Source organism: Artibeus jamaicensis, unplaced genomic scaffold (genome assembly GCF_021234435.1).
Source record: "Artibeus jamaicensis isolate MK-2021 breed Jamaican fruit bat unplaced genomic scaffold, CSHL_Jam_final contig_797, whole genome shotgun sequence".
NCBI classification, from domain to species: Eukaryota; Metazoa; Chordata; class Mammalia; order Chiroptera; family Phyllostomidae; genus Artibeus; species Artibeus jamaicensis.
In genome coordinates, this window is record NW_026521977.1 from 26,621,993 (window position 1) to 26,649,001 (window position 27,009).

The 27,009-nt window shown below is 57.2% G+C and overlaps 1 protein-coding gene across 1 annotated transcript in view; it reads right to left on the reverse strand.

Moving 5' to 3' along the window:
* The window catches only part of ALX4 (ALX homeobox 4), a 37,733-nt gene extending 26,525 nt beyond the window's left edge, over window positions 1-11,208 (reverse strand). The window contains exon 1 of the mRNA XM_037166246.2: window positions 10,665-11,208. Coding sequence (XP_037022141.2) covers window positions 10,665-11,115 — 451 coding nt within the window. The 5' untranslated portion in view covers window positions 11,116-11,208. The remainder of the gene's footprint in view (window positions 1-10,664) is intronic.
* Between the last annotated feature and the right edge of the window lie 15,801 nt (window positions 11,209-27,009).

The following is a 27,009-nucleotide window of genomic DNA, read 5'->3' on the forward strand; positions in this document are numbered from 1 at the left end:
TATCTACCCCAAATTAACTCAGAATGGATCAGAGACCTGAACATTAGAGGTGGAACTATAAAGCTCTTAGAAGAAAATGGGAGATTCTTCAGGACAGTGGAGTCAGTGATGAATTCTTAGATTTAACACCAGAAGCACAGGAATCAAAAGAAAAATGAATAAAACTGGATTTCATCAAGTTTAAAAACTTTTGTGCATCAAAAGGACACTATCTAGAGAGTTCAAAAATAACCCCCCAAATGAGAGGAAATATTTGCAAATCATATATATCTGATGTGGGGTTCATGTGGAGAAATATATAAAGGGCCCTACCACTCAGCAACAACCACAGCAAAACAGGCCAGTCCAGAAACAAGCAAAGACCTTGCACAGACTTTTCTTCAGAGAAGACACCCACAGGGCCAGACACAAAAAGACGATCACGGTCATCACAGTCCCACTTCTATGAGACACCCAGGGCAGGACAGAGGTGTCCAGGGCTCGGGGAGAGAGAGATGGGGGTTATTGTTCAATGTGTTTGTTCGGATGATGAAAACGTTCTGGAAATACCAATAGTTAGCAGTGACTGTTACATAGTGTTATGAATGTAATTAACACCACTGAACCAAACACTTAAAATGCTTAATACAGTTACTTTTATGTTATGTATATTTTAACCGCAATAAGAAATTATTACTAATGAAAGATTTTGAATTTATTTTAAAAGGCCACACTGAGCAGCGCACAGGACTCAGCTTGGGGTGTGGGCCTCTCGCCGCACTGCCCGCGGCCTCGGGCGACTTCCCCGAGGTCTGGACCCCTCGGCAGGAAGTGAGCAGCCCTCTCGGCTTCGCCCCGCCTTGCCCGTACCCGTCATGCCCCTGCACACCACACATCTGCCGTCTCCCAGACACTCCGTGGATCTCCCTGACCCACAGCCTGCTGTCCATGCAGTTTTCTGAGCCTGGAATGCCATTCCAGCTGGTGAGCTCCTACTCAACCTCCACCGTCCACTGCACAGGCTCACGCCCAGGAAGCCCCGGTCCACTTGCCCTTTCCCAGGGGAATCCCACTGCGCACGCTCAGCTCACTCACTGACAGATGCTCTGCGCCTGTCGGACACAGGGGCACGGCCCTGCAGGGTTTGCTAGTCGGAAGGAGGAGAAGCCTTTGGCAAGGCACTTCGTACAGCTTTGTTTATGCCCAGCTCATCTCTGAAGAGGGAGAACGGAGTCCTTCTCCCTGTCCACACCTCTGCTGCAGTGCCTGGCTCGCCATAACCATGGCCACCCCCCAGCTGCCCCCCGTCCACCCCGCCAGTGCTGCCTGCATCTCAGCCTCAGGTCTGAAAAACTCCCGTGCCTTCTCCTGGTCCGGGCTGTGGACGGCATCCTGGCCAGACAGAGGGTTGCAGCCCTGCGGGCGCAGTCTCAGAACCCCAAGGGTGGGGCTGAGTGGATGGGGGTACCCAGGGACGAACTTCAGCAGCTCTCAGGTGACCCAAAAGGGGCCCAGAAGGGGGGGCAGGCAAGGGTGGGGCTGCAGGCAGACCTAGAATTCACCACAGGGAGTGGGGGAGGCCTGAGGAGAGAGGCCAGGGAGGGAGGAGATGGTCCATGTGATGGGAGCTGGCCCTGGGGGGTGCAGCAGCTGGACCTTGGCCTACTGGCTCTGAGGTGACAGCAAAGGGGAACAGTGGGTACAAGGGGTGCCCCTCCCACTGTCAGAGTCTGAGAGGACCTCCCTGCTCCCATAACCCCACTGGGGTACTCTCAGGAAATAGACGACTTTCCACCAGAGTAGAGAGATCTGGAAGTCAGTGTCCCACCCCAGGCCTTGATTCACAGGAAGGAGAAAGGAAGAGGGGAAAGAAAGATTCTTAGAATTCCCAGCATATTCACAGCCCACACCAAGCAATCAGTCACTCGCCCACAACATTTACTGAGCACCTACTATGCATACCAAGCCCAGCTCCAGGCTCTGGGGAACCAGTTTGAAATGAAACAGGCAAAAGCCCGCTCTGGTCTGTCACCCTCCCTAGGAGGGAGGTGTCCCCACTGCTTTGTCCCTCAGGAGTTCCTAGCTTCACCCGCCCTGACCAGAGGTCCCAGCATGTTCCCTGATGGCAGTTAAGAGGCACCTCGAGGGTGACCTTGAGGCTAATGAGGATCATCCTTTAAAAATACACCTTTTCGGTTCTCGGAGCCCTTGGCCATCCAGAACTCGCCTTCTCCGTTCTTGGCGGTCCCAGCTAGGGCAGTGGCTCCTTCTCCAGGAGTCTGTTTTCGGGGATGATATAGGACCTGTCTCGTGGGTCTGTGACTGGGATGCAGTGAAGTCACACACGGCGCACTGCCCGTGCCCTGGCAGGAGCGCCCGTGACGCGGGCTCTTCCACAGCGTCATCGGCACAGAGGTGTCGCCCTGCCAGCTCCAACCCGCTCTGCCCCTCACGGCCTCACTGCATTATCGTCCCTGTCCCACGGTTGGGAAACTGGGCCACGGAGCCAGGCAAGTCACACCAGACCCTTGGCAGGTCGGACCAACCATCTGCCTCCCGAGAAGATCCAGAGGGTCTGTGGCAGCCCCCAACACCCCTCAACTTCTCTGAGACCTCCCCTTACTGGGCCAAGTTACACCCACCTGGGCTGGGGGGCTTCTGAGGCACTACGAGCCGGGGGGCAGCCCTTCCTGACATTGCACACGCCCGGGCGGTCCAAGCTTCCCCACTCCAGCATCGCCGGATGCTTTGGAATCGGCCAGTGACTGGCCTGTTTCCCCTGCTGGGCCTGCAGGCAGGGGCTGTGTCCCTCGAGCCTCAGAACCCCCCCAAGGCCCGGCAGAGTGACAGGCCAAGCTCGGTGAGCAGCGAGGAAGTGCAACCAGGCGTGTCAGTGCCCTCTTCTGTGGGACAGGACATCTGGGCCCCCAGACGTCCGGTGTCTCTTCTGACACTGGGCGGGACACCCGTCCTGACACCATGACCCATTCCAGGGCTCCGGGCCGCCACGGAGGCCTCCGGGCCTGGCATGTGGTCAGCTGAGAAAGGAAGAGGCCAGCCATGTGGCCTCAGCTGACCCCCTCAGGTGCAGACCCTTGTGGTTTCCACCACTGAGGAGAGAAAGCCTGGCCCCAGGAGCCTGGCAGAGAGCAGGGGGCCCAGCCCTGCCTGGTTATGTCCAGGGTGAGGGGCTGCAATCCCATGGGGACTCCACAGGTGCTCTCCTGCTGCCACTGCAATCCACGGCAATTTACGGGAAATTTCCTTGTTTCCGAAGAGGGGGGACTGCGAGCCTCTAGCTTCGTTGGTGCCCAGGAGGGGTTACGATAGAGGCAGGGTGCGTAGCCTGAGCAGATATTTCCCAAGTCCTTGCTCTTCTTCCCCGCTTCGCACCGGAAGGAGGAGAACCCAGCAGTGGTTTCCTCCTTCCCATTAATCTGTCTTCAGGGTTCCATTTGCCTTTGGGACTCAGTTTGCTCATCTGCTAAATGGGATCTGCAACACGCATAAGGAGGGTGCAGGTGATGGTTCCTCTCCACAGTGAGCCACACAAGACAGAGGGTACACTCGAGAGCTGAAGGTTGAGGGGCGGGCGTGCTACAGTTTAGGGGGGCTGGTGGACACTTGGAAGACCCCAGGAAGATGCTGGGGACGGGGGTGGGGGGGTGGGCACAGAGGGAGTTTTCCTGCCACTCGGTGAGTCGGCCTCCTGGAGGAGCCCCAGCCAGTGGCAGGGAAGGCCACGGGCAGTGACGCACGAATGCTTGGTCACTATTTCCCTGGCACTGCACGCAGGTGCTCGCCCTGGTGCACCTGAGGCTCACGGACACGGGGGTCACAGACACTGGGGTCGCACCCTCTGTCACACAGGTGTGCACACAGACTAGTACACATGCCCCCTGAAGCGCACTGGGACAGCAGAACACAGATCTGATGAGTGCGAACACCCGCCCGTGTTCACGCTGCTGACAGACCCCAGGGCCCACTCATGACAAAGGTGCCGGGATATGCTCACAGGTGGCCCGAACCGTTCAAGCCGTACTCGGAATGTGACACCAGTTCTTCATTCACCCGCCCAGCCAGTAAACGTTTATTATGCTCAGACGTCGTCAACTCTTGGATATAAATTGTAGGATAGCGGGCAGGTGCCTGGTCTCCTCTCCCAGGACGCGGTCAGGCACTCCGCGATGCTCAGTAAATGCAGTTAGGGAGGACGAGTGGGGGCGAAGACGGACATGCGTGGCCTGGAGGGGCCAGGAACTCCAGGGCCTGGGTGTGAGCCCCGTCACCTGTGAGCATGAAGGTGCTGTAGCTCCCCCCTCTCCACATTTAAGCCCCGCCCTGCAGTCCAGAACCCGCGTTCAGCCAAGGCCTTCCAAAACCGCGGGCCCATCCTGTCTGGGAGCTGCTGCCTGGTTCGCACCCCAGGAGCCCTCAGGACCCACTTCCGCAGCCAGGGGAGCCGTTTCTGTCCACTCTGTCCGCTCTCTCCCGGACAAAAAAATGTCCGTAAGAGTGGGGAGGGCAGGGAAATGCAGTGAAGGCAGGTCCAAACCGGTACCCGCACAAAAATCCCTGGAGGGTCTTTGGAAACGGTCCAAACCCCAGCATTTCACAGAGCTACAATTCAGATCCAGGAGAGGCACGGGAAGGGATTTTCCCAAGGACACACGTAGGGTAGAAAAGGCGCCGCCGGAGGCCTGCCGCCATCGATACCAGGACCCTGCCGCCACCCGGACCAAACCTCCCACAATCTCCCCCATCACCGCCCACAAGTGTGTGGAGAACCAGCTGCTTCGCCCGCAGATCCGGTCACCAGCAGGCCACAGCGAGGGCCTTGGGGCTGACGCCTGTGATCGGCGGCCCCGTGTGGAAGGAGTAGTCGGAGTAGCTGCTGCACCGCGGGTGACAGCGCCCAGCGGCCTTGGGGTCCCAAATACAAGCGGCACAGCGGCGGGAAAGGCAGGTACTTAAAGGGTTGTGATGCCTCGCCCCCCGCCCACTCCACACCAGCATCTCCCAGTAACTCTCCTCTCCTAAAGGTGTTCCAGTTGCCCTGAAGCACCATGGAGACCACCCCCTCTGCCAGCTGCCTCTGGAACCAAAATTCAACTGGACTGCTGCCCGGAATCGCCCCCACTCCCCAGTCTTTCACTCCCCTTTGCCCATCTCTTCTCTCTGCCGAAAGGCAGTGTCCTTTTCACCGCTCCCTCCCCTCCCTGGTGCCGGCCGTCTGGGGTGGGATGTGGTAGAGAAGTGGGTCTTTGCTAAGGAGGCAGAATCCACTGGGGACAGGGGGTGGGTGGGTAGGTAGGTCTGGTGTCTGGTGTTCGTGGTGGGTGGGGACACCGCCCTGGATGCGCCAGAGGTTTCTGTTGCCCTGCAGAGTCGGCCTTTCTGGTGAGACCAGCTCCCGGGCAGCACGCATCCGCTGTTACCAGGCCAGCCCGCACCTCTGTGCTGGGTGAGGAAGGAGCATCTGGCAGGGGGGTGGGGTGTCTGTTGCTCATTTGCACACCTGTAGGCCAGAGAAGAGGCACAGGGCTGCACCACGGGAGGGGAGTTCCCCCGGGGCATCAATAATTCTGAGCTCCAAGGCACCAGCCTGCAGCTAGGAGGGCTTGCTGGTGGGAGAGAGGTGCCTCTTCCTTCCAAAAAAGGACCCTGTTTGCAAGAAGGACCCCTTCCAGTGTCCAGTGCAAACCAGAAAATAGAGCGTGGCGCCCGCGGCTCCTTAACAAGACGGACCGGTGGCTTTTGTTCTGAACACATTTGCTGGGCGATGTCCCCAAGTACGTAGCCAGGGGGCCTCACTGTCTTGGTTCCCTAATCTGATGGCTCCCCTGTCACTTTAGCAATTCGTGGGGAACCCTAAGGCTGCGGGAGCATGCGGCCAGGTGGCGCCTGGAAGGCGGGTCCAGACAATCGACTGGTCTCTCCCTGTCCCCAAACGGTGCCTGGGAAGGCTCTTGCAGGTGATGGGAGCTGTGGACATGGAAGCCACCAGAGCAGAGAATTCCTTCCCCGCCAAGCATTCTCTCGCTTGGTGCCCCCACCCCCAAACTTCCCTTTTCTTGCAGGGAAAGGGTATCACTGAAGCACAGCCCCCCATTCCCCATCTTTCGCCTGCAGGGCTCCAGGCAGTTTACCCTTCTTTCCCTGATGGCTGCTTCAGGCACCTGGTCTGGGGGTCAGCGGAGAACCCTGAACCCCAGGCTACCATGCGGGGTTCCAACTGCCCTCCACCCCTAAAGCTGCAAAGACCGCTGCATTTCTATTTCGTATTTCAATTTGCCCCTCAGACAAAGCGGGGTGCAGAGCTGCAGGGAGAAACCGGCTACAACCACAATAAAGGTGCCTCCCGGGAAAAGGTGCCCACCCTCTCTCTGAAACGAAAGTCCTCAGGGACTTCTGCGAAATTGTATACACGGTATTTTAACGTGTTTTCCCACCACGGCTCCACGGCACCACGACACTGCCGGGGGCTCCCGCGACTCCAGGACAGCCCCCCCAGCAACGGAGAGGTTCCCGCCACAGCTGGGGTGACCTCGCTTTCCGAGTCGGAACCGGGCAAATGCCGGGACAGACCGGGTCACCCTCCTCAAGAAAACACCGCCGTCTGGCACACGGCAGGCCCCCAGCTCAGCGAGGTCTCTTCTGCAGTTTTCTTAGAACAACTTACAAAGAAATTCCCCCCGCCCGGCAAAGTGTTCGTGTACTTATACAACACATAACCGGTGCTTCGGTCGGATGGTCGTCACCCCAACAACTCTCCCGAGGTCCCACTCCGCTCTGCGGCTTCACTGTGTATAAATCACTTACAAGAAAGAAAACTTTGTTCAAATCGATTGATTCAAAGTAATGGCAGCCCTTTAATCCAGGGCTTGTTTTTGTTCTATTTAAGAATGTGTCTGTTTAGGCCGAATTGCTGGCAGCTACAGAAATTAAAGTGAAAAATTAAAAGCATCTTCCTTCTGATCCCTCTCCTCCGAAGCCAAGGGGGTTCTGCGACGGCACACCCCCCAGGCTCAAGTCTCCCCTTGATCACCCACCATCACCCCAGGCCCTTAATGCTTCTTCTTACACCTAGGTTTCACAATGATTTTTTTTTGGGGGGGTCCCACACTTGTTCTTTGATTAAATTTGAATACGACGGGACTAGGGCAGAGTTCGCACATTTTGCGGCATGTGATTGTGCTGGTGAGTGGAAATAAATGTTGCTAGCATTCAAACGCTGCGTCTAAAACCCGGACCAGCCCCTCCGTGGCGCCCCAAGGGTCTCCCCAGACCTCCGGGCTGAGGCCGTGGCCTTCCGCCGGAGTGTGTGGGAAGGTGGCAATCCGCTACCAACGAAAACCTGCATGCACCGAATCGAAAGCGAAAGAGAGGAAGCAGGGGTGCTCCGCGAGCATCTGGGAGCGCAGGCGGCTTGGTGCGCGTGGGGCGGCTCGGGAGTCGGCCAAGGGTGTCGGGAAGAGATGCCTTAGCCCCCGCCCCGGAGGCGAGGAGGCTCTTCTGGCCGCGGAGAAATGTGGGATCCCGAACTTGGCGTGTCTCCTTGGGGCCCACGCGGTCAAAAATGGGCCAAGGACCGGCAGGGACTTCGGAAGGCTAAAGTGCGAGCGGGAACTCGGCGAGGTCTGGATCCTTGCGGGCGAGACCGGGTGGGGCTCTTTTCGTGAAAACGCAAAGGTGTCCGCACTGGAGGGGACCGCCAGTCATCTCGCTAGTTTTGCTTGTTGCCCTAATTAGTACTGTTCGGGGAAACGGAGGCCCAGTGAAGAGCGGAGAGGACAGAAGCCTGAGAGGGTTTCTCACCTCCACTTTGGGCAACTCCTAGAAATCCGGCTGGCGGCGACGGAGGCGGCTTCCACGCCGTGCGTTCCCCGGCGCTTCCCTGGTGCACCCCCGCCCAGGCCCGCACCTCGCTGGCAGAGAGCCCCTCGAAAGCCGGGAGTGGCTCCTGGGGCTGAGGTCCGGGAGAAAACTCTGGCGCCTCGCCTCCTGCTCCATGTAGTTACAATCGAGGAACTGGCGTCTGCCCCGGACCAGCAGAGCTGGGAAGGAGGTTGCAAAGTCCAAGCTACCTGGGGTCAGGAGCCAGGTCTGCCAAGGCCAGGCTCAGCCCCGCCAGGGCTCTGTCTGCCCCCAGGTTCTCCCAAGCTCCTGGGAATATCTCCACGCGTTTCCCTTGAACCTCTTTCTCCTCTCTTGAACACACAGTCTGACAAGCGTGGGCAAGAACAGCTGTCAACACCTGCCTCAGTTTCCCTCCTTGCTGGCAGTCTAGAGGCCCTCCTCTCAGCTGCCTCTGAAAAGGGCAGAGCCTCACCTCCTGGTCCCTCCGGTTCCTCCTGTTGTACCTAACGTGCCTAACCTCTTTTGTACAAGGACCAGAAACCTCTCCCAAGGCAGGGAAACAGCTGCTGAGAGAAGGAGAAGAATAAACAGAGCTGTTTGCTGTTTGTGGCTTTGCCCTGAGCACTGCCTGCATCTCGGGGTGGCCAGGGAGCGGGGTCCTGTCAGTGACTCCAGGCTGCCTTTGTCCCAGCCTGCGGCTTACGGCCTTGCCCACAGCCCGGGCAGCGCCTGTCCTGCCCTCAGAACTGGGTGCCGAGGTTCCCAGCAGCACGGAGGCCGCCCTGATGATGGAAATGAGGAAGAGGGTAGGCCAGACTCCTATTCTCTCCGTGGGGGGACATTTACTACCCAATGAGGCCTTACTATTACCTCCCCATGATGCCGGTGAGCACTGGGGTGTAGAGGAGTTAGATACTTGCTCTCGGGTCACACCATGGGGAGCCCCAGCGGCAAAGGCAAGCAATGGGAGGGCCCCATTGGCACGTGAGGGCCCAGGAGAGCTCAGAGAGGGGGCTCAGCAGGGGCCAGCTCCTTCTCTCTAGATGTCAAGGCATCTTCCAAACAAGAAATTCTCTCCTTGCCTGATGTCTCATTCTTCTCAGAACTCTCCCTAGTGAATTTCTTTAAAACACGAAAATCCAGTGCAGTGGAAGAGAAAAGAGGGACTCCCCTGGCTTTGCAAACCTCCATGGGTCCCCCAGTGTGAGACTTGCTGTCACCTAGCAGTTCCGTGGGTGAGGAAGCCCTGGGGAAGGTGGGGAGGAGGCCAGGGCATGTGGAAGGGTGGGGGGGGGGCAGACCACTTGCCTGTGGATGAAGCAGAAGCGTCTGTGATCGAGTGCCTGACCCCATTCCAGCAGGAAGGTGGAGGAAGTGGGGAAAGGCCGCCACATCTTCCTAAATCTGCTCTCAGTCCTGCCCCTGAAGGTCTGGGAGTGTGTGACTGTATTCGAGGCCACTCGAGTGAGTGTCCTTGATGTGTGACCACGCTGGCTCCTGAGGAAGAGGTTGTGTGTGTGTGTGTGTGTGTGTGTGTGTGTGTGTGGAGTGCAAGTGTAGACAGGCGCGCAATTTTGTGAATGCTCCTGCGTGTCAACAACCACCTAATGAACTAATTCTGAGCCCGAGGGAGGGCGAGCCAGTGTGAGTGTAAGAACGTGCTTGTCCTGGGCTGTTTCCTAAGGTTATTTCAGCGCCAAGGCCTCTGCCAGGTCCCACTTCTGCCCCCAGGCCCAGGGTCTCTCCGAACGGCCTGGATCAACTCAGCCAAAGCCACTGCCCGGTCGGCCCCAGCTCATGTCCAGGGGCTGCCCGAAGGCCTCAGGGGAAGACTGTGTACCTAGGGCTTCTAGTCCGGGGAAGAATTTCCCTTTTTCCTCCGTTTCCCTGCGACCTGCTGGGAGCTCACCAACCCTGATTCTGGGAGTGGGGGCCTCAGCTCCTGAGCCGCTCTGGCCCCAGGCAGCCCCGGAGAGGTTCCCTCCTCCACTTCGGGCACGAGTTCTGGGGGCCCAGGCCTGTGTTCAAGGGGGCCTGGAGGTCATGTAGGCCTGGGTTCTCTGTGAGCCCAAATCAGAACGAAGAGACTTCCCTCTTCGCCCGGCACCGAGTCCCCTCAAAATCGTCGGCTTCCTGCCTCCCTGCAGGGTCGGCCGCAAACCATTGTTCCCAGGCCTGCCAGCCTCCCCTGGCCGTTCGGGAAAGAAACGCTCAGGAACTCTGGCCAGCACGCCTCCCCGCAGCGAGCCGGCTTCGGAGCCACTGGATTCGGGTCTTCCGCGGCCCCAGGCGTCTCGGATCGTATCCGTGTGACGCCCTCATTCCACTGCATCCCGTGCGCGCTCAGACGACTGCGCTCCAAGCCGGCTCCGCACCTGCAACGCTCCCACCTGTGGCACCGCGGGAGGCGCCTCCAAGCCGGCGGGGAGTAAGGCCTCGGCAGCCGGGAGCCCCGGCGCAGGAGCGCAGCGCCGAAACTGTTTCCCTCCGCACGGCCGGCCAGTGCGGGAGCGAGAATTCCGCTTCCATGCCGGCCCCCGCGGGCAGCGCAAAATGAGCGGTCGAGGAAAGGCCAAAGAAGGGGTGGAAAAAAGTCCGGGTTTAATAACTCAAATGCTCCTTGGCCGTGGCGAGGGTGGGTGTGAAGAGGCAAGACGAATCCCTCCGTACCTTCGGAGCGGCCCGATCCCCATTTCCCGACCGAGAGGAGCCCACTGCTCGGCCGGCACGCACCTCAGCCCAACTCCTGCCTCCCGAAAGCCTACGAGGGAGTCGAAGGCACGGCCCCGGGGTCCCCGGCCCAGCGGACCCGCACGCGCACTCACCGTAGCAGGGGACCTGCAAAGCCGCGCTGTGGCCGCTGCCTTCCTGCAGTTTGAGGCTGCCGTCCGGGGGCGTCTTGCAGGCGGCTCGCTGCATGTAGAGATGCGGCTGCTGCGCCGGCGGCTGGGGCTGCGGCTGTGACGGCGGCTGCGGCGGCTGCGGGGCGGGCGGCTGGGGCTGGAACTTGTTAAAGGAGCCTCGCGCCCCGGCGCTGCTCTCCAGGGGTGCCGCCAGGTCCTGTTGCCCCGCGCTGTAGCGAGCCCGGCTCTTGGCGTCCCCGAATCCCTGCCCTTTGGCGGAGGCGGCGGACAGGAAAGTAGTGCTGAACTTATCACCACCGGGATATGCCCTAAAAGGTGACGAGCCCTCCCGACTCTGCGACACCGGGCTGTAGTAGGCGTCCATGGTAGCGGCCGGCGACTCGCTGTAAGAGACGCAAGTCTCAGCATTCATGCCTGGCTCGCGCGGGCGACGGGCGGGGGCGCAAGCTAGAGAGCGAGGACGCCACCGCGCGCCCTGGCCGGGAGTTTGGAGACCCGAGGAGGCGGTGGCTGTGCGCTGCGCGCCGGCCTGCTCGCTCCTCTCCCTCCTCCTCCCTCCACGGCGCGCTCCCTCTCACTCTCTCTCTCTTTCTCATTCTCCCATTCTCCCTCCCTCTGCCTCCCTCCCTCTCTCACTTTTTCTTTCTCCCCCCTCCTCCCTCACCACAGCTGGCCCAGGGGAAGAACGGAGGGCTGTAAAAAGATTCAGATGTTTCGGAAAGTTGACCAGATCTCCCAAACCCTCTTAAGATTTTGAAGGGGTCGGTGAATAGAGAGAGAGTGATCCGCACCCCCCACCCCGCCCAGAATCTCTCCTTCCTTCTCCCTGCGCCGCCTCCGCGGCCCCTGCCCTTTCTTTCCTGTCTTGTGGTAGAATCCTGGGGATTCTACCCCGAGGTTCCTGAAGGATTTTCCGATTCTAGGCGGAGCCGGGAAGGTGTCAGGACCTTTGGGGTTCCCAAGGCCAGGCTGAAAATTATCTGGTCCCAGCTTTGGCCTAGGGGAGGGGACATGCACAACTTTAGTGATGGATTTTTTTTTTTTTTTAAACCTAACAGGTTTTGACATTCGCAGTCAGATGGGCCGCTAGCCTCCGGGTGCGGGAGGGACTTCTCCACACTTCCGCGCAGATTTGGCGGCGCAGCTGCGGGCCTCCTCACTGGGGCCTTTTCCTCCGTGTTTCCAACCCCCCTTCCCCATTCTCGGTTCCTCCGTGAGAGTCACACGCACGCCAGAGCCGCCCTGTACGTGGCCACTTTCACGTGGGTTCACTCCTTCCCATCCCTGTGAGGGTTCTGGGTAAGGGCGCGGAGGGGCCTGCCGCTCCCTCTCTCGGCCACGGGAGAAACCCTGGGCTGGGCCAGGCTTCAGAAGCTTAAGAGCACTGCCTCCTCCCCTCCTCTGCCCTCCCGCCCCGTACAGAGCCCCGTACGCCTCAGTTCGCGCCCAGCCCAGGGGATTTTCTGGCTGGCTAGTTGAGCGTGTGGAGTTTGGAGACCGGCGGCAGCGCCCGGTCCCTGCGCTGTCACCTGCTCACAGCTGGAGGTTGAGGCGAGGCAGTGTGTGATCTCCGATCTGATGGATGGTGGTTTCTCTTCCCCAGACGCACCTCCCTGATCCACTGCAGGGGTGGTGGGGAGAACGTTCCCCAGCACGGAGCCCCTTCCACACAGCCAGTGGTCAACTGTGCCTCACAGCAACCCAGAGTGGTGGAGATTGGGGCCCCCAACTTTCCCATGAGCAAAGCGAAGCTCAGAGAGGTGCAGTCACCAGAACGAAGTCACACAGCCTGGAAGTAGCAGCGCTGTTTTTGGAACCTATGCTGAATCTAGTCCTGGGGGACGTTTTCACGGTGGAAAACGCAAAACTAAACTAAACTAAAAAACACAGAGAAAATGGGTCTCTGGCTGTGGAATGACTGGGTCTGAAGGAGACCAGCCGCAGAAGCCCTTGATAAACTGCAGGGGAAATCCGCGTGTGGAGGCCATATCCACCTGAAGGGAGGTTGGGAGTGGGGTGAGAGGTGAAGGGCAAAGTGAAACGAGGGCCTGAGCACCCTGAACCCAGGAATGCGGGTCGGAAGTCAGCCTGTACGTACCGTCTCTCAAAGAAAAAATACCTGGGGGTCGGACTCCTACCCCACCCTATGCCAGCTACTCCTCACCCCAACACGATTCCCAACTCCCGAGGTGTCTCGTGTCTTTGCTTCCTGCTCTGCCTCCGACTGTGACTTCGAGATGAGATCCCACATCTGGTTTCCATCGCGGCGTACCTTGAAGTGTTCGTTAATAAAGATATTCCGCAAACCATGGCCCGCGGTGCGCAGGCCTGAAACCACCGCCACTGCGGGCCCTGTGCTTTTCTGGCCCGCACGCCTGAGCCACGTGAGGACCTGGTGTTTACTGAGCATCTACTGTGCAAAAGCCACCCATGGGTCATCCTCCCAGCCACTTCTGAGGAGCTGGAGCTGCTTGACTTGTCATGCCCATTTTTCAGATGGGTAGACTGACACTCAAAAAAAAATTAATTTTCCAAGCTCAGACAGCAAAAAGCAGGTGAGCTGAGCCTGCCAGCACCCCAACAGGCTCCTGTTCAGCCCATCTCATTCTGTTCTCTGAGCCCGCCAAGTTCTGGATCCCTCAGTCTCTTCACTGTGCTTTTGTCCCGCCAAGGATTTGGGGTTCAGCCTAGAGTCTCTTCCTCAGAAACCATTCCCATCTGTCCCAGTTTGCCTTGGCGCCTCCGCCTGCAGCATCTCCGTCCTGGACTTTGTGGTTGTCTGGTTGCTAGGGTGGGTGTTCATCTTGATTTTGCTAGTTGGAGGTTCCCCCAGGGCAGTCTCTGCCATGCCTGGCGCCCCACAAATATTTGTGGAATAAAGTACTAACGCCAGGGCTCTCGGAGCCTGAGTCCCTTCCACTGCCCAGCCAGGCACCAACTCCTAACGTCTTTGGTGTCCTCTAGTCAAGGAAAAGGAGTTGCTCTCTCTCTCCTTCTTCTTGAACGAAGCAACAAAATCAAGAATGTGCACAGGAACAACGAGTTCTCTCCGGGCAGAGGCCAGGCCTGTCCTGTCCCCCGGAGGGCTTGCCCCAACGTAGGCAGTCCTAAAACGTGCGTTGAATGAACGAATGAAACGTGCGTTGAAAACACCCTGCAGTCCAGGGGCCGAGAGGTGCATTTTTGCCAAGGGGTTCGAAGGGAGCTGGCGAGGGGTCTGCGGGGCCCAGAGGCTTCCTGCAAGCACCCGGAGGGTGGCAGCAACCCCTCCGCTCCTCCCACCCCCACTTTCAGGCCTAGAGGCAGGGGAAGACTATGAGAACTGACACACCTGGGGTTGGGAGGGGGCGGGGGAGGACCTGGAGACAGGTATAATTGCGTTTAGGCAGTATTCTCAGTAACCTCAGTGCTGTGCGTACTCAATGAAAAAAATTGCCTTGTGCCACGAAGCTTTCTTTGGACGCTGCCTCCAACCACCTACACACCCAGCGCTTTTTATTACCTGCTTAATTACTGCCTTCTTATCCACTCTATCCCCAGCCAAACCAGGGCTTTCAGACCAAGGGCTCCGCGGGGCGGCAGGAGGTGCCCTTGGAACCTGCGTGAGAACCTCTGCTTTTCTGTGTTGCACCTTAGAGCTGACTCAGGAAGGGCGAGCGTGTGCCTGCCAGTGAGGCGTGCCCACGTGAGAACATTCTGGGCCGATCCTTTGCCTTAAGAAAAACCGCCAACCCTCTCTCCTGAGTCCCTTCACACACGCCTTTCTGAGGAGAAGGCTGATAAGTGTAGCTGATTACTTCTGTGTGCCTTCCATCCTTGGTTCGCCCCTCCGCCAGCCCGTCCGCCAGCCCGTCCACCCTACGGTCCAGAGCTGAGTGCCTAGCCACACCCACTCCGTTCCTCCCTAAGAGGACAGGGCGCCCTCGCAGCCATCTGGTGGCTTCAGCGTCTGCGCGCTATTTCTCCTGAAGCTAAGGCTCCCCCTCTGTTTCACTGTTTATCTCTCAGCGTCTCCTGCTGCTCTTGACATGCCTGGCCTCCCTCGAACCTAGATCACTCCCCTGGGAACCAGGAACAGCGGGGGAGCAGAGTCCTCTGCTTCGGGTCCTGCAAACCCAGCAGGTCTGCTCCCTGTTGAACCTCCCACTCGGCCCCCCTGGACAGCAGCTCCCCCTCCCGCGGGCTCCAGAAGCTCAGCACACAGCCGGGGTGGTGAAGCAGAGTCCTTCTCGGCCTGCCCAGGCAGCCCAGTTGGTTAGGTTTTCCTCCCAATATGCCAAGGTTACTGGTTCCATCCATTCGATCCAAAGGCCACGGTACATTCAAGATTCAACCAGTGAGTGCATGGATAAGAGCAACGACAAACTGATCTCTCTCTCAAGTCAATAAATAAAAATGAAAAGAGAAGCAGAGTCTTTGTCAAGGCTGAGTGCCCATGTCACCTCCTCTGGGAGGCCCTCCATCACTACCCCAGCTGCCGCCCTGTCACCTCTGCTGGCTTACTTCCTCCGCAGCATCTATCCTGACCTGACCCCACCTCCCACGTGGGTCGGTCTATTTGGTGCAGAGCCTGCCTTCCTACTGGCATGGGACGTGTGTCTGCTGTCTCTCAGCATGAAGTCCAGTGCTGGGCACACAGCACTGCTCAGCAAATAGCTGTTGAGTGAATAACCGACGAGTGAGTGAGTGAACAGACGAATGGGTCCGACCAACAGAGCATTGCCCCAGGTCTGGAGAGCAATGGTTGAGGCTGTGGTTCAGGGCTGGAACTCCTGAGGCCAGGGACTTGAGATGGGGCAGGGAGAGGTACAGCAGACACTCCTTCCTTTCAAAGGAAAGGGCGGATGGGGGCGGGGCTGCGCTCTTGGGCCTGAGCCCCCTCTGCCCCTGCCCCCACTCCCTTCTCCCTACCCCCTTGAACAAACAGTGGAGGCACTCCCTCCAGCTCCACCTGCTTAGTTCCTGTGACCTGCTTACCTCTGTGACCTCGCCTGACTGCCCCAGCCTCGATTTCCAGGGTGGGTGCAATGGGACCATGACCACCTCAGTGAGTGTGTGCACACTCTGGCTCTGTAAGTGCCAGGGTACAAGAAAGACTGCCCAGAGGTTTGGGGACGCTGAAGGGACATGTCGGACGGCAGTGCAGGAGACAATTCCCGCTGAGAAGGCAGGAGTCCGGAACCTGCCTGCCCTGCAGACCCTGGCGCACAAACCTCACTCTCTGGACATAACATCACTTGCCGTCATGTGTTAGACAACTGTTACAAGTTAGCCTTTGCCCACTGAGATCTTGGCAGTCCTTGCAAAAGCCCTATGGTGGTTACATTACCCTAATTTTGCAAGGATTTTTTAAAAATCTGCCCACCGAGAAGAGAAGCAATTGCTTACCGTCACACAGCAAAGCAGAGGACTTGGGACTCCAACACAAGCGAGCTGACATCAGCGGCCGCGCTGCTGAGCACTGGGCTTCGCAGGGGTCTCTGCAACCAAGGGCGGTTCTCGGGGATCTCTGGGGACGGTGGGTTGAAAGGTTCCGGATCCCTCTCGGCCTGTAGGGCGCACAGAGAACCTCCAATTTCTCTAGTGCCGCAGGCACGGGCGCCAGAGCAGTGAGTCGGGTCAGCCTCTCAGTGATCACCAGTCCCGCCAAACGCTAGGAGCCACTGTGCCCTCCTCCGGGCAGGGGACGAACCTACGAGGCGGAGGGCGAGGCCCGGAGTCGGTGTCAGCACCCACCACGGAGTCCAGGTTTCCAGACGCGCGGCTGCAATCCCCCTGGGATGCGAACACCGTGCCACCTTCCGGCACTCGGCTCCAGCGCTCGCGCCTCCCGCGTGGGGGGCAGGAAGGAAGATACTATCCCACAACGTTTCTCCAATGGCTACCGGCCGCAGGGAGTGCCACGAGAGACCCCGCAGGTAGGCGCCAAAGTGCGCCGGGCTGCCCTGCGGAAGGACCCCTTTGAGGGCCGTTAATAAGGCGCTTTGAGCCCCGCAGCAGGACCTCGCTGCAAGAGGCTTGGGACTGGGTCCGGACTGGCCCAGTAGGGGCCGGGGAGCGCGGTGTCGCCTGCCCCTTCTCCTTGCCCACCACCCGCACCTGACACCTGGCCCTGTACCCCCAGTTTAGTTGCTTAGCCTTTCACCGAGCCGCAGTCTTCCATCGGCCCCTGGTTGGAGCAGGCCTTGCGGGGTATCCACCTCCCTGCCTCGCATGCTCAGTGCAAGGGGGCCAGGCAGCGAGGGGGCCAAAAGGCAGTCTGCGTTCAGGGACGCCTCTTTGTTCACCTGGCAATGGCGCAAATCCCGACATGCCGAGTAATCAGTGCGCCTGGAGAGCACTCACACAGGTCAATGATGGACAAAGCGGGAGGGACGGAGGTTTTGTAAAAATGACCAGCCTCGCCGCGTGCACCTGTGGGAACGCACCCCCGTGGGAACGCACCCCTTTGGCCTCCCTCCCTCTCCCCGCCCTGCGCTTCGGGGATCTGCCTCCCGGCTCTCCCGGCGCCCGCTACTTCCGCGCACGGCGCTGGGTTTCCAATCTGAAGGCGCAGGCCGGCAGCGCAGCAGAGCCCGGCGCCCTGCCCTCCCTCCCTCCACAAGCGCGGGCAGAGAGCTTCCAGAGTGGGGGTCTGAGGAGCCCCAAGGGAAATACGGCTCTAAAGCTCGTGACACAAGGTCTCCACTCTGCCCGGTGACCGCTTTAATCGTTGACGGGGAGGAAGTTGCCGGAACCGAAAGTCCTCCGCGGAAGTCTGAGTCCCGCACAGACCATTTAAACCCACAGGTAATTACCAAACATCGTTAGCCAAATCCCCAGCCCCAGGTGTTTGGACCGAAGGCCCTGCCCCTTCTTGTCTTCTCCTCTGTCCCTTCCCTCCCAGAAGTGGGCCCTCTAAGATTTCCAAATGTGCTTGGGGACACTGGCCCGGGAAAATGGAGGTAAGAACGCCCCACTTCGCATGTGCCAGGGTCCTGAGACACCCACCTCCTGGGCAGAGATGAGGTCTCAATTTCTTGAGGTGCTTGTCAGGAGGGTGGATCTGCCCCGCCCATCTTGGCTCCGGGGAAGTAGGAGCAACTTCCTACCCATTTCTCCACTGGGCAGACGGAGGCTGCGGCGAGTCAGGGAAAGCAGTGTTGATCGCCAGAGGGAGCTGAGAACCCCTCGCACTGTGTGTCTGCCTGCACCTGTCTCTGGGGAGGGGGTTCAAATTCCCCACAGGGTCTCAAAGGAGTCCTTGCCCTCCTGAAGGTTAAACGCCACTGGTCCGTTCAGAGCTGACCCCTTGGGACCAAACAGGGCTCTCCTCAGAGTCCCCTCTGTTCCCTCAGACGTGGGCTTCACCGCCTGGGCGCCCACCTCCACCCCACCCCAGGCGCCCTTTCACTCTGCTTCCAAGACGCAGAGGGTCTCTTCAAAGCCTGCCTAGTAAGGGGCCGTGTTTCCATTCCACACTCGGAAAACCAAGCCGGAGCTGGGGGGAGTCAAAGGGTCAGGGAAGGGCTGCCTTCCTGATTCTTTCCTGCCGGGGACCCTGGAGCTCAGCCCCCTGCTCTCCCCCTCCTTTCCCCTTCACCCCTCTCATCCTCTCCACGGTCTCCCGAGCCCCGAGGAATGGCCCACACTCCCTCGGCCCTCCTCCGCTCCCATCACTGGGGAGAGCGTGGCCATATTGCCCTCCCTCCTACAGACTCATCTGTCCCCCGTCAGGCCCCCCACCCCAGTCTCAAGAGTTGGTGGGCAGCAGCTGTGTTGAGTCCCATCCTTACTCCAACCCCTGCCCCCAACTGTTCATGAGGATGCTGGAGGGGGGCTTATGACTTCTCACAGGGACAGAGCTGGAGGGCCTGTCCCCGGCAGTAGGGACGCCTAAGGGGCTGGAGCGAGTGACAGCAAATCCATTAGTGGTCAAGAGCCCAGTTTTAGATTCAGATTTGAATCCCAGTTCTGCCACTTCTTGGCTGTGGAATACAGGCAAGGTGACCTCCTTCCTGGGCCTCTGTCTCCTCATCTGTGATATGGAGATAATAACAGTGGCCGGTCCATAAAATAGCTGCAAGGGTTCAACGAGGTCATGTTCACCGAAGGTATTTTCTGAGTAACAGCAATAATGGCCTCCTTTCCATGCCAGACAGGCTGCTATTTAAAGATTTTATTTATTTATTTTCAGAGAGAGGGGGAGGGAGGGAAAAAGAGAAGAAAAGAAACATCGATGTGGGAGAGAAACTGTGGCTGGTGGCCTCTTGCGTGTCCCCAGCCGGGGGCCTGGCCCGCAACCCAGGCATGTGCCCTGACTGGGAATTGAACCTCAAACTGGCAACCTTTCTGTTCACAGGCCAGCTCTCAATCCACTGATCCACACCAGTCAGGGCAGACGTTGTGTTTTAAACATCAGAGCCCGGCATTAATGAATCAGAAATGACAAATTGGGGTTCACACCCTTCAAAGTTTGGAAAATGGGTCATATTCATTCTTCTCTTCTGACCCAACCCTCCCAGTCATGGTCCTTCCAAAGCTCTAGGAGCGAAAAGGCCAAAGGGAGTTGGAGTGGAGGGGTGGGGAGTACCGGTGCAGGCAGGAGATAGGGTATGTGCGTGCTCTGGGTGTGCGGGTGGGGGGCAGTTTAGGGGAGGAGGTTCCTGCCGCCCTCCACCTTCGGCTCCAGGCCAGCTCATACTTAGGGCAGCAGTACCCTCGCCTCTGCTGACTCTCTCTGCAAGCTCCCCCACACCCTGTGGAGTAGGGTCACCTTCCTGTTTTACAGTCTGGGAAATGAAAGCCTAGAGAAGTGACGCCCCTTGTCCAAAGTCACACTGCAAGCCAGAGAGGTCAGGCCTGGTATCTTTGTCCCTGTATCCAAGATACCCCTTGACTTCTCAGCGAGGGGTGGGGTCTGGCATTAACACCCCCTTCTTGCACCCCTCCCCCTCTGCTGCTTTTTGCCTGCCTCAAGAGAGAGGGGTCCTGGCCTTAGCACCTGTTGTAGGAAACAGCCAATGCACACTCTGATCCACATAATCTGAGGCTGGCGATTGGCAGGGAGGAAGGCAGAGAGGAGGGAGGGGAGATGTTCTGGAATAACCCTAGACGTCAGAGACAGAGGAGAGACAGCTACAAGCAGCTCTGGCACATAGTAGATGCTTAATAAGTGGTGGTAGTTATTATATTTTCATAGCCTCCTGCTCTCACTAGCTGCCTGCCCGCCTTCCCCACCTCCTAGTTAGTCAGGCTAGTAGAAGCTGAGGACGCCAGTGACCCGACCAGGACTCTCTTTTCCACCCGCCTGTCATCTTTCCCTCCTTGGGACCTGCGGGCACACAGCTGGCTTAGCCTCACTTCTCTGGTATTTGGAGAGCAGGGCTCCAGCGCACAGATGCGAGGACACTGGGGTGGACACCCTGAGCTGAGGGGTGTGGCAGGGGGCAGTGGTAGGGAGCAGGGGCCTTGACTGCTGAACTAAAGTGCAGCACAGTGGTGTGGTTCACCAACTCCGGCCCTTGGGGGAACCTACGGAGTTCCCTGCCCCACCCCCAACCTGATGGAGCAAATCAATTTGAAAACCCAGAAAGGTAGCTGCTGAAATAAAAGAAACAATTAAATCTCTGCCTTGCTACAGGCTTGGGCTGCCACCAGGAAACAGGGGCGTGGCCCCAGGAGCTGGTTTGTGGGTGTCCCTGGGAAGGGGCACCTTCTCTGCGTTTACTGCGTGCCATTTCAGGGCCCCCGCCTCCTCTGCGGATCCGAACAATGCTCTCAGTTCTCGCCCAAGTTCTGAAAGAAGCAGGTCCAGGCCACAAGAGGAGCGGCCCGCCCGCCCACCAGAGACACCCAGGAAAATGCAAATTCTGCAGAGTTCACGGTGGGCAGACCCCTGGCTGGAAAGCCGGGCGCCTGTGTTCTCGCTGCCTCGGCAGAGACACACTGTGGGCCTTCGCTGGACACCGACAAGCCTCCTCTCCCAGCCTTTTCCTCCCAATTGCTCGGCCATCCCCAGCAGCGCAGAAACTCCCGGCTGCTTTCTCTAAGCTGAATTCCTTTCCAGTCCAGCCGAGTTTCTCAAGGGGTGGTTAGCAACGCACAGGCTGAGAGACAGGCCGAACAGGGCGCTAATCCCTACCTGCAGTCGAGCAACCGAGCAACCGTGGGCCCATCTGGCTCCTTCCCGTGCCTCCCTGTCTTCATCTGTGAAGTGGTGGTGATGATACGCGTCTCCCAGGAAAGTCTGTAGGATGAGAGCTGACATGGGTGGCGCTCCCCGCACTCCAGTCCTTACGCTTGTTTGGGGCAGTGAAGGCTTTGCAGGGCTTGGGGGACACGCAGTTCTTGCAGCCACGCTGACCTCGTGTCCAATCCTGTTTGGATCACCAGTCCCCAGGTTTTTGGAGTTTCTCATCCCGCTGGGTCCTGGGGCCCGTGCAACTCGCCCCCACGTGTGGCCAATGGAGTCATTTCAGACTTTGCCTCCTTTAAAACACCTCCCTGGTTTGAATGCAGTACGTTCTCAGTGCTGGGCAGTGACCCGCTCTGTCTAGCTCCTCTGCACCTTCGTCGCCCCACAATGTTTCTTCAGCTCTGTTCCCAGAGCAGGGTTGTGTCAGGCAGACAAGTTAAACACCAGAACTCCATGCCCTTTCTACTCCTCTTTCCAATGCTTTTAAAAAGAGCTCAGTTTCCTCAGTGATTTGCAGAGTTGATCTCAGAGGAATAGGAAACCAAGGTGGGAGAATAAGAGGAGTTCAGGCCCCAGGAATCCCAGTGTGAGAGAGCAGGGAGGGGTGGATGTCAGGACAGGGAGCTGGTGAACCAGACCCCCCCGCCACACACAGGGTCTTTCATGGCCCCGCCCATCCCAATTGTAGGTGCAATTCTCACTGTGCAGGGCGGAGGGCTCTGCACGTGTAATTTACACAGACATTTACATCGGAGGCGTTAACCACTTTAGGAGAGCTATTTCCTAACCAGCGGATGAAAGCTGAGGACTCTCCTCCAGGAGAGATGCAGGTAGGCGCTTTATTAGTTCCCTCGGGCTGTTGTAACGAATGACAGAGACTTGGTGGCTTCCAAGAACAGAAACCTGTTGTCTCGCAGCTCTGGGGACCAGAGATCTGAAATCAAGGCGTCCGTCCATGGGGCCGTGTTCCAGGAGGAGCTTTCCTTGCTGTTTCTAGCTCCTGGCGGCTCCAGGCTTTGCCAGTGGCTCATTACTCCCACCTCTGCCTCTGCCTGCAGGTGACTGTGCTTTTCAAGTCTTCTCTTCTGTTTACTGTAAGGACACCTCGTGGGATGGAGGGCCCACCTGGAGAGCCCAGGATGTTCTCATCCCCGAGATCCTTTACTTCACTAAACTGTAAATATTCTCCCCCCCTCCCATGAAGTCACATTCACAGACACAGGGGTTAGGATCTGGAAATATCTTTTGTGGGGGGAGGTTATCATTCAACTCAGCCAATTCCACCTACAACTTCAGGGGCTCCCAAACTCCTGCCCGGGCCCCAGGCGATGAATGTCTGTCACAAATGTCAGCTTTGATGTCACCGTTAGAAAGGTGTCGAGAAAAACAATCATTCTGGTTGCCACAGTTCTCTTTAAGGAAGGGCACACCCACGTGCTTGCGGTGAAGAGGGAAAAACGCACCCACCATTCTGTCCCTGGGACATCCTCTACCTCTCTGAGGAAGGACATTCCAGAAGAGAAGACTAGAGACAGGACCCAGTTGCCTTGTTACAAAGAAGCCCTTGAAAAGTGCAGCATCAGCCAGAATCCAAATTTGTGAAAATGGACCCACAGGAAATTTCATCCTGTCGGACAAACTTCATAAAGGCCCTGTGGGGGGTTCTGCTGCTCGGAGCGGCCTTTAAAGAAAATTGCAGCTTTTAGTCAGACTCTGAGGGAAGTCTCTCACAGATCTCTGCACCCCTAACGTGGCTTCTCCCCCTGAGAGCAGGGGTGGGGGAGGGAAGAGCCAGCTCTTTTTCGGGGAAGGAGAGAGGTGCAGAGGAGCCAGAGAGAGGCAATTCCCAGAGCCAGGGAACAGGACGGGCCCCAAAGATAGAAGTGACAGCTTCCTCAGCTGGGTCCCTGAGTCGCCACCTGTGTCCTTCCTGCAGATTGGATTTATAGAGTGCAACATTTTAATAAAAAACACACACACCTTCCCATTTTGGTACATTAAGAGATTTCTAACAAAACACTGTAATGTTGCTATAAATTTTTCTCCCAGCACCCTCACAAGTAATAACTCAGCTCTGGCATTTTGCATTTAATGTTTATTTTGATGGCTACATTCCAGCCGGAGTGGGGGCTCAGGGTGGGGAGAGAGAAGGCAAAAATGCCTCCTTCTTCCTAGCCATTAACTGTGTGTTTTTAATAAAGTCCCCACAAACCGGGGAGCCCATACTTGGAGAGCAGGGCGGGAAATCATGACACCTTATCAGGAGGTGCCGGTGGCCTCAGTTCTAGGAAGGAGCCGGGGTGAGGCCCTGGCGGGGTCCTGCCAGCGTGGGTCCCCAGAGGGTTTCTAGAATGTCCCCTTTGCCCTTTGCCCATGCCCATGCCCATGCCAATGTCCCCTTTGTCCAGCCTGAAATGCCCTTCTCCCTGGCAGCTTCGAGGTACAGCTCAAGTCTCATCTTCTGGAATTTTCCCCACGCCCTGTCTCTATGGGAGCTATGGGCCCCTCACCAAACGGCATCCACTCTACCCATGTATCACCTATAATGTAATCTTTGGCTGGAACGGGCTTAGGCAAAGAATGGTCAATGAATGAATGAGCGAATGAATGAATAAATGAGCTAAGCAGAAGTAGTTGGAAAACTGTGTTTCATGATATCTGAGTTACCTCCGTGAAGGCAGGATTAATTATTTTCTTCTTTAGAAAAGGCTGTGAGTAGTTCCAAACCACACAGAAAGCAGTTCACAGCCCCCTTTCCACTGGAAGGGGCTGTATTCCAGGCGCTTTACACTTGGACACGGGTCAGCAGGGAGGTAGGTTAGGCCTTCCAGTCCATTCCTTTGCTGCTAGGTTAGAACGGAAGGTGGGGTGCTACTCTGAACCTTCACAGATATGGGGGCTGCTTCCTGGAGGCTGAGACTAAGGGCCCTGATGTCTGGACCGTGGGGCCGTCCCCTCCTGGCACCAGCATCTGTTACACTTCTCAGGACCCCCAGCCCCACCTGCTCGTCTTCCTACAGGGCTTCTGATTGAGGCCCGGGTTCTGGGTTGCCCTGTTCCTGAAACTTGCGTGAATCCTCAGTGGAGACAGTGAACAAAACAACAGTGTGTGTGAACGGCAGAGCATCTCGCCCGTCGGGTAGCACTGAACGTGCTGTGTGATTTGGGGAACCCGGGTCATGTGGGTAGTGAGTAGGTCCGACGCTGGAGTCAGAATGGTTTGGGCCATGGCATCATTTCCACGAGACCTCAGTTTTCTCATCTGTAAACTGGGAGAAACTTTGGTAATTGGGTCCTGGGGAGGAGGAGAGAGGATTGTTTGAGAAAGTTCATGGACGTGCTTGGCATCGGCAAGTGTCCCACTCTCGCTGTCTGGAGGGGAGAGGGCCTGGCTGCACATTAGTCACTTCCTGATCTCTGGGCAGGGGCCCCCTTTTTCCCCTGCCTGTACCCCATTTCTCCCCAGAAGGGAAGAACAGTATCTTCCAAGCTGCTTTACTTCACCTTCTCTATGTGTGAAAACTGTTCTTTCATCAAGGGTTTGAATCCTGCTTCTGCCACTTATTTGCTGGTCGACCTCAGGTGAGTTACTTAACTTCTCTGTGCCTCTGGGTTTGGGGTTTTTTGTGTGTTTTTTTTTAAGATTTTATTTATTTACTTTTAGAGAGAGGCAAAAGGAGGGATCAAGAGAGGGAGAGAAACCTCAATGTGACACCCCCAACTAAGGACCTGGCCCGCAATCCAGGCATGTGCCCCAACTGGGAATCAAACCGGCCACCTTTCAGTTCGCAGGCCAGCACTCGATTCACCAGTCCACACCAGCCGGGGCTGTTCTCTTACTTGATAAATAGGGAGCACAGCGCCGGTCTCAATACATTGCTGTGAGGACTGAGGAAATGATGGGGAGGCCTGGTATCTAGCAGGCACTTGAATGTATTTTATTCCCTCCCTTTCCTCAAGTAGGTGACAAGCAGATCCTGTCCCGCTGCTCCAGGTCCACTCCCAGGGTCTACACACAGACAGGCGTAACGGCTGCTGTGGACAGACAGACTGGCAGGGAGCTGCAGTGCCCACATGGGACAGCTTTCAGGGAGAACACCACACTCATCCTGGCTCTGAAAGTCCTAAGTGCTTTCTCTCTTTGCAAACTCTCAGCGTGGCCCTCGGCATTTTAAAGCTGAGATTAAACAGTTCCAGGGCAAAGCCAGGGATGAGGGCTGATCTCAGCTCTTTCCGAAGTGTTTCTGAGCCCTTTAGGCAGGGTCCCAGCCCCCACCCTGCAACCTCTCTAGCTTTAATGGGTGCTGAGCACTTTACACCCCGTGAAACCCGTGGCAAATGGTCCTGGTCTCTGATGTGCCGGCCTGGCAGGCAGCAGGACGCTGGCACTCAGCCTCCACCTGAGGAAATGAAAGCCTGATGGGGCTGGAGGAGGAGGTGGTGCGGGAGCTTCCAGAAACAGCAAGGCAGATGGAGCAGCCAGGCCTTCCCTCTGGCTGGGCCACCCCCGACACGCGCCCCCCTCTGCCTTCCCAAAGACCTGCTCCTGCTCTGCCAGCTCCTAGGAACCTCTCCTGGTCATGCCGTGCATCCGGCCTGTAGTAACAATCGCCAACAATTAGCACTATTTACTGAGCATCTACTATGAGCCGGACCCAGTTCTTAGCTTGTTCTGTAGATTCTCTCTCTTCTGAACCACCCAGTCCAAGAGAGCTCCCTCCCCAGGGACCCATGTCACTCACCGTGCTTGAATTTCTCAGACTGCTCATCCCTAGCAGTGATGTCTGGTTTATTTGTTTGCATACTTGTCTGCTGTCTGTCACCCCATTGTAATGCCAGGAGCCTTGTGTGGTTTTTTTGCTCTGTCTCCAGGGTCTGGAGAGGTGCTTGGCACAGAATAGATGCTCAGTAAATATTTTATTGTTAGTTTGTACAAACTTCTGAGGAGTTTTATAGGAAGGTGCTATAGTAATCTCCACTTTACAGATAAGAAAGCCGAGGCAGAGTAGCGACCAGGGGTCTTGACAAAGGGCGCACTGCGGAAAGGGCAGCCTGGGGTTCCAGCCCTAGAGCGCTAGACTGAAATCTTTGCCACCCCCCACCCCTTGTCTACTGGGCTTCCCCTAAGGGTGAATATTGTTTTGGAAACAGAAGACCTTGTCAAACATGTAGATCTTATGCTTGAAGCAGTATTTCCCAAATAAATGTGTTCGCCATCCTACTATATCTTGGTTCCTTTCATTTTCACAGAAATCAGTCAAGTTTCTATCATTATATGCCATGTTATAATGAAGAATTCAAAACTCAGAGACATAGAGCACTTGCCTAAAGACACACAGCGAGGAAGCGGCAGAGCTGGCATTTGAACCTGGATCTGGCTGGAAAGACTGCACACATCTTGCAACTCAGGCGCATGGCCTGTCAGGTAATCCGAGTGTCTCCTCTGGGCTCACACAGCCAGGAGGTGGCAAAACAGAAACCGGGCTAAAAGGTTCCGGGATGCGATGCCCCATTCACGCTCCCTACTCAGGACTGCAGCCTGGAAGCCAGGTGGGTAGAAAGAAGGAATGAGGGCTCTGGCTGAATATATGAGATGGATGGTCCGAGGGCCGGGAATTGGCAAAAGGTGATGGACTCTTTGTCAAGAAAGTTCACAAGCTTGTGTGTACATTTACCTGTGTGTATGCAAGACATTAAGGCCTGAGTATCCACAGCCTCTTGCAGCCCCGTCCCACCCACCATGAATCAGAGTAATTGTGGAGGGGGGGCTAGTGGCAGAGAAGCTAGAAAACCTGGCCACGTTTACACTGGAAAGGCTCCAGGGACACGGGAAGTGGGCAAGAGTGCAGAAAGGGTGAAGGTGCGGGAGAGGTTAGGAGAGTGAGGCTTTGAGGAGCTAGGGTCAGGGAGAAGGGAGACTTAGAGGGAGCTTCCAGGTCTAGGAGCAGGGGGGCAGAGGGCAGAGTGAGAGTCTTGAAGGAGTGTTTGGTGTTATACACCATGGATATAACCTCCCTTTCCTTGTGAGTCTGCAGTAAACATTTTAACGGAACTTCGCATTACTTCTGATGCCGGCTGATGTTTCTTGAATGGAAGCTCTGTGTCTTGAGGGGCTATGAGGTGGCTTGG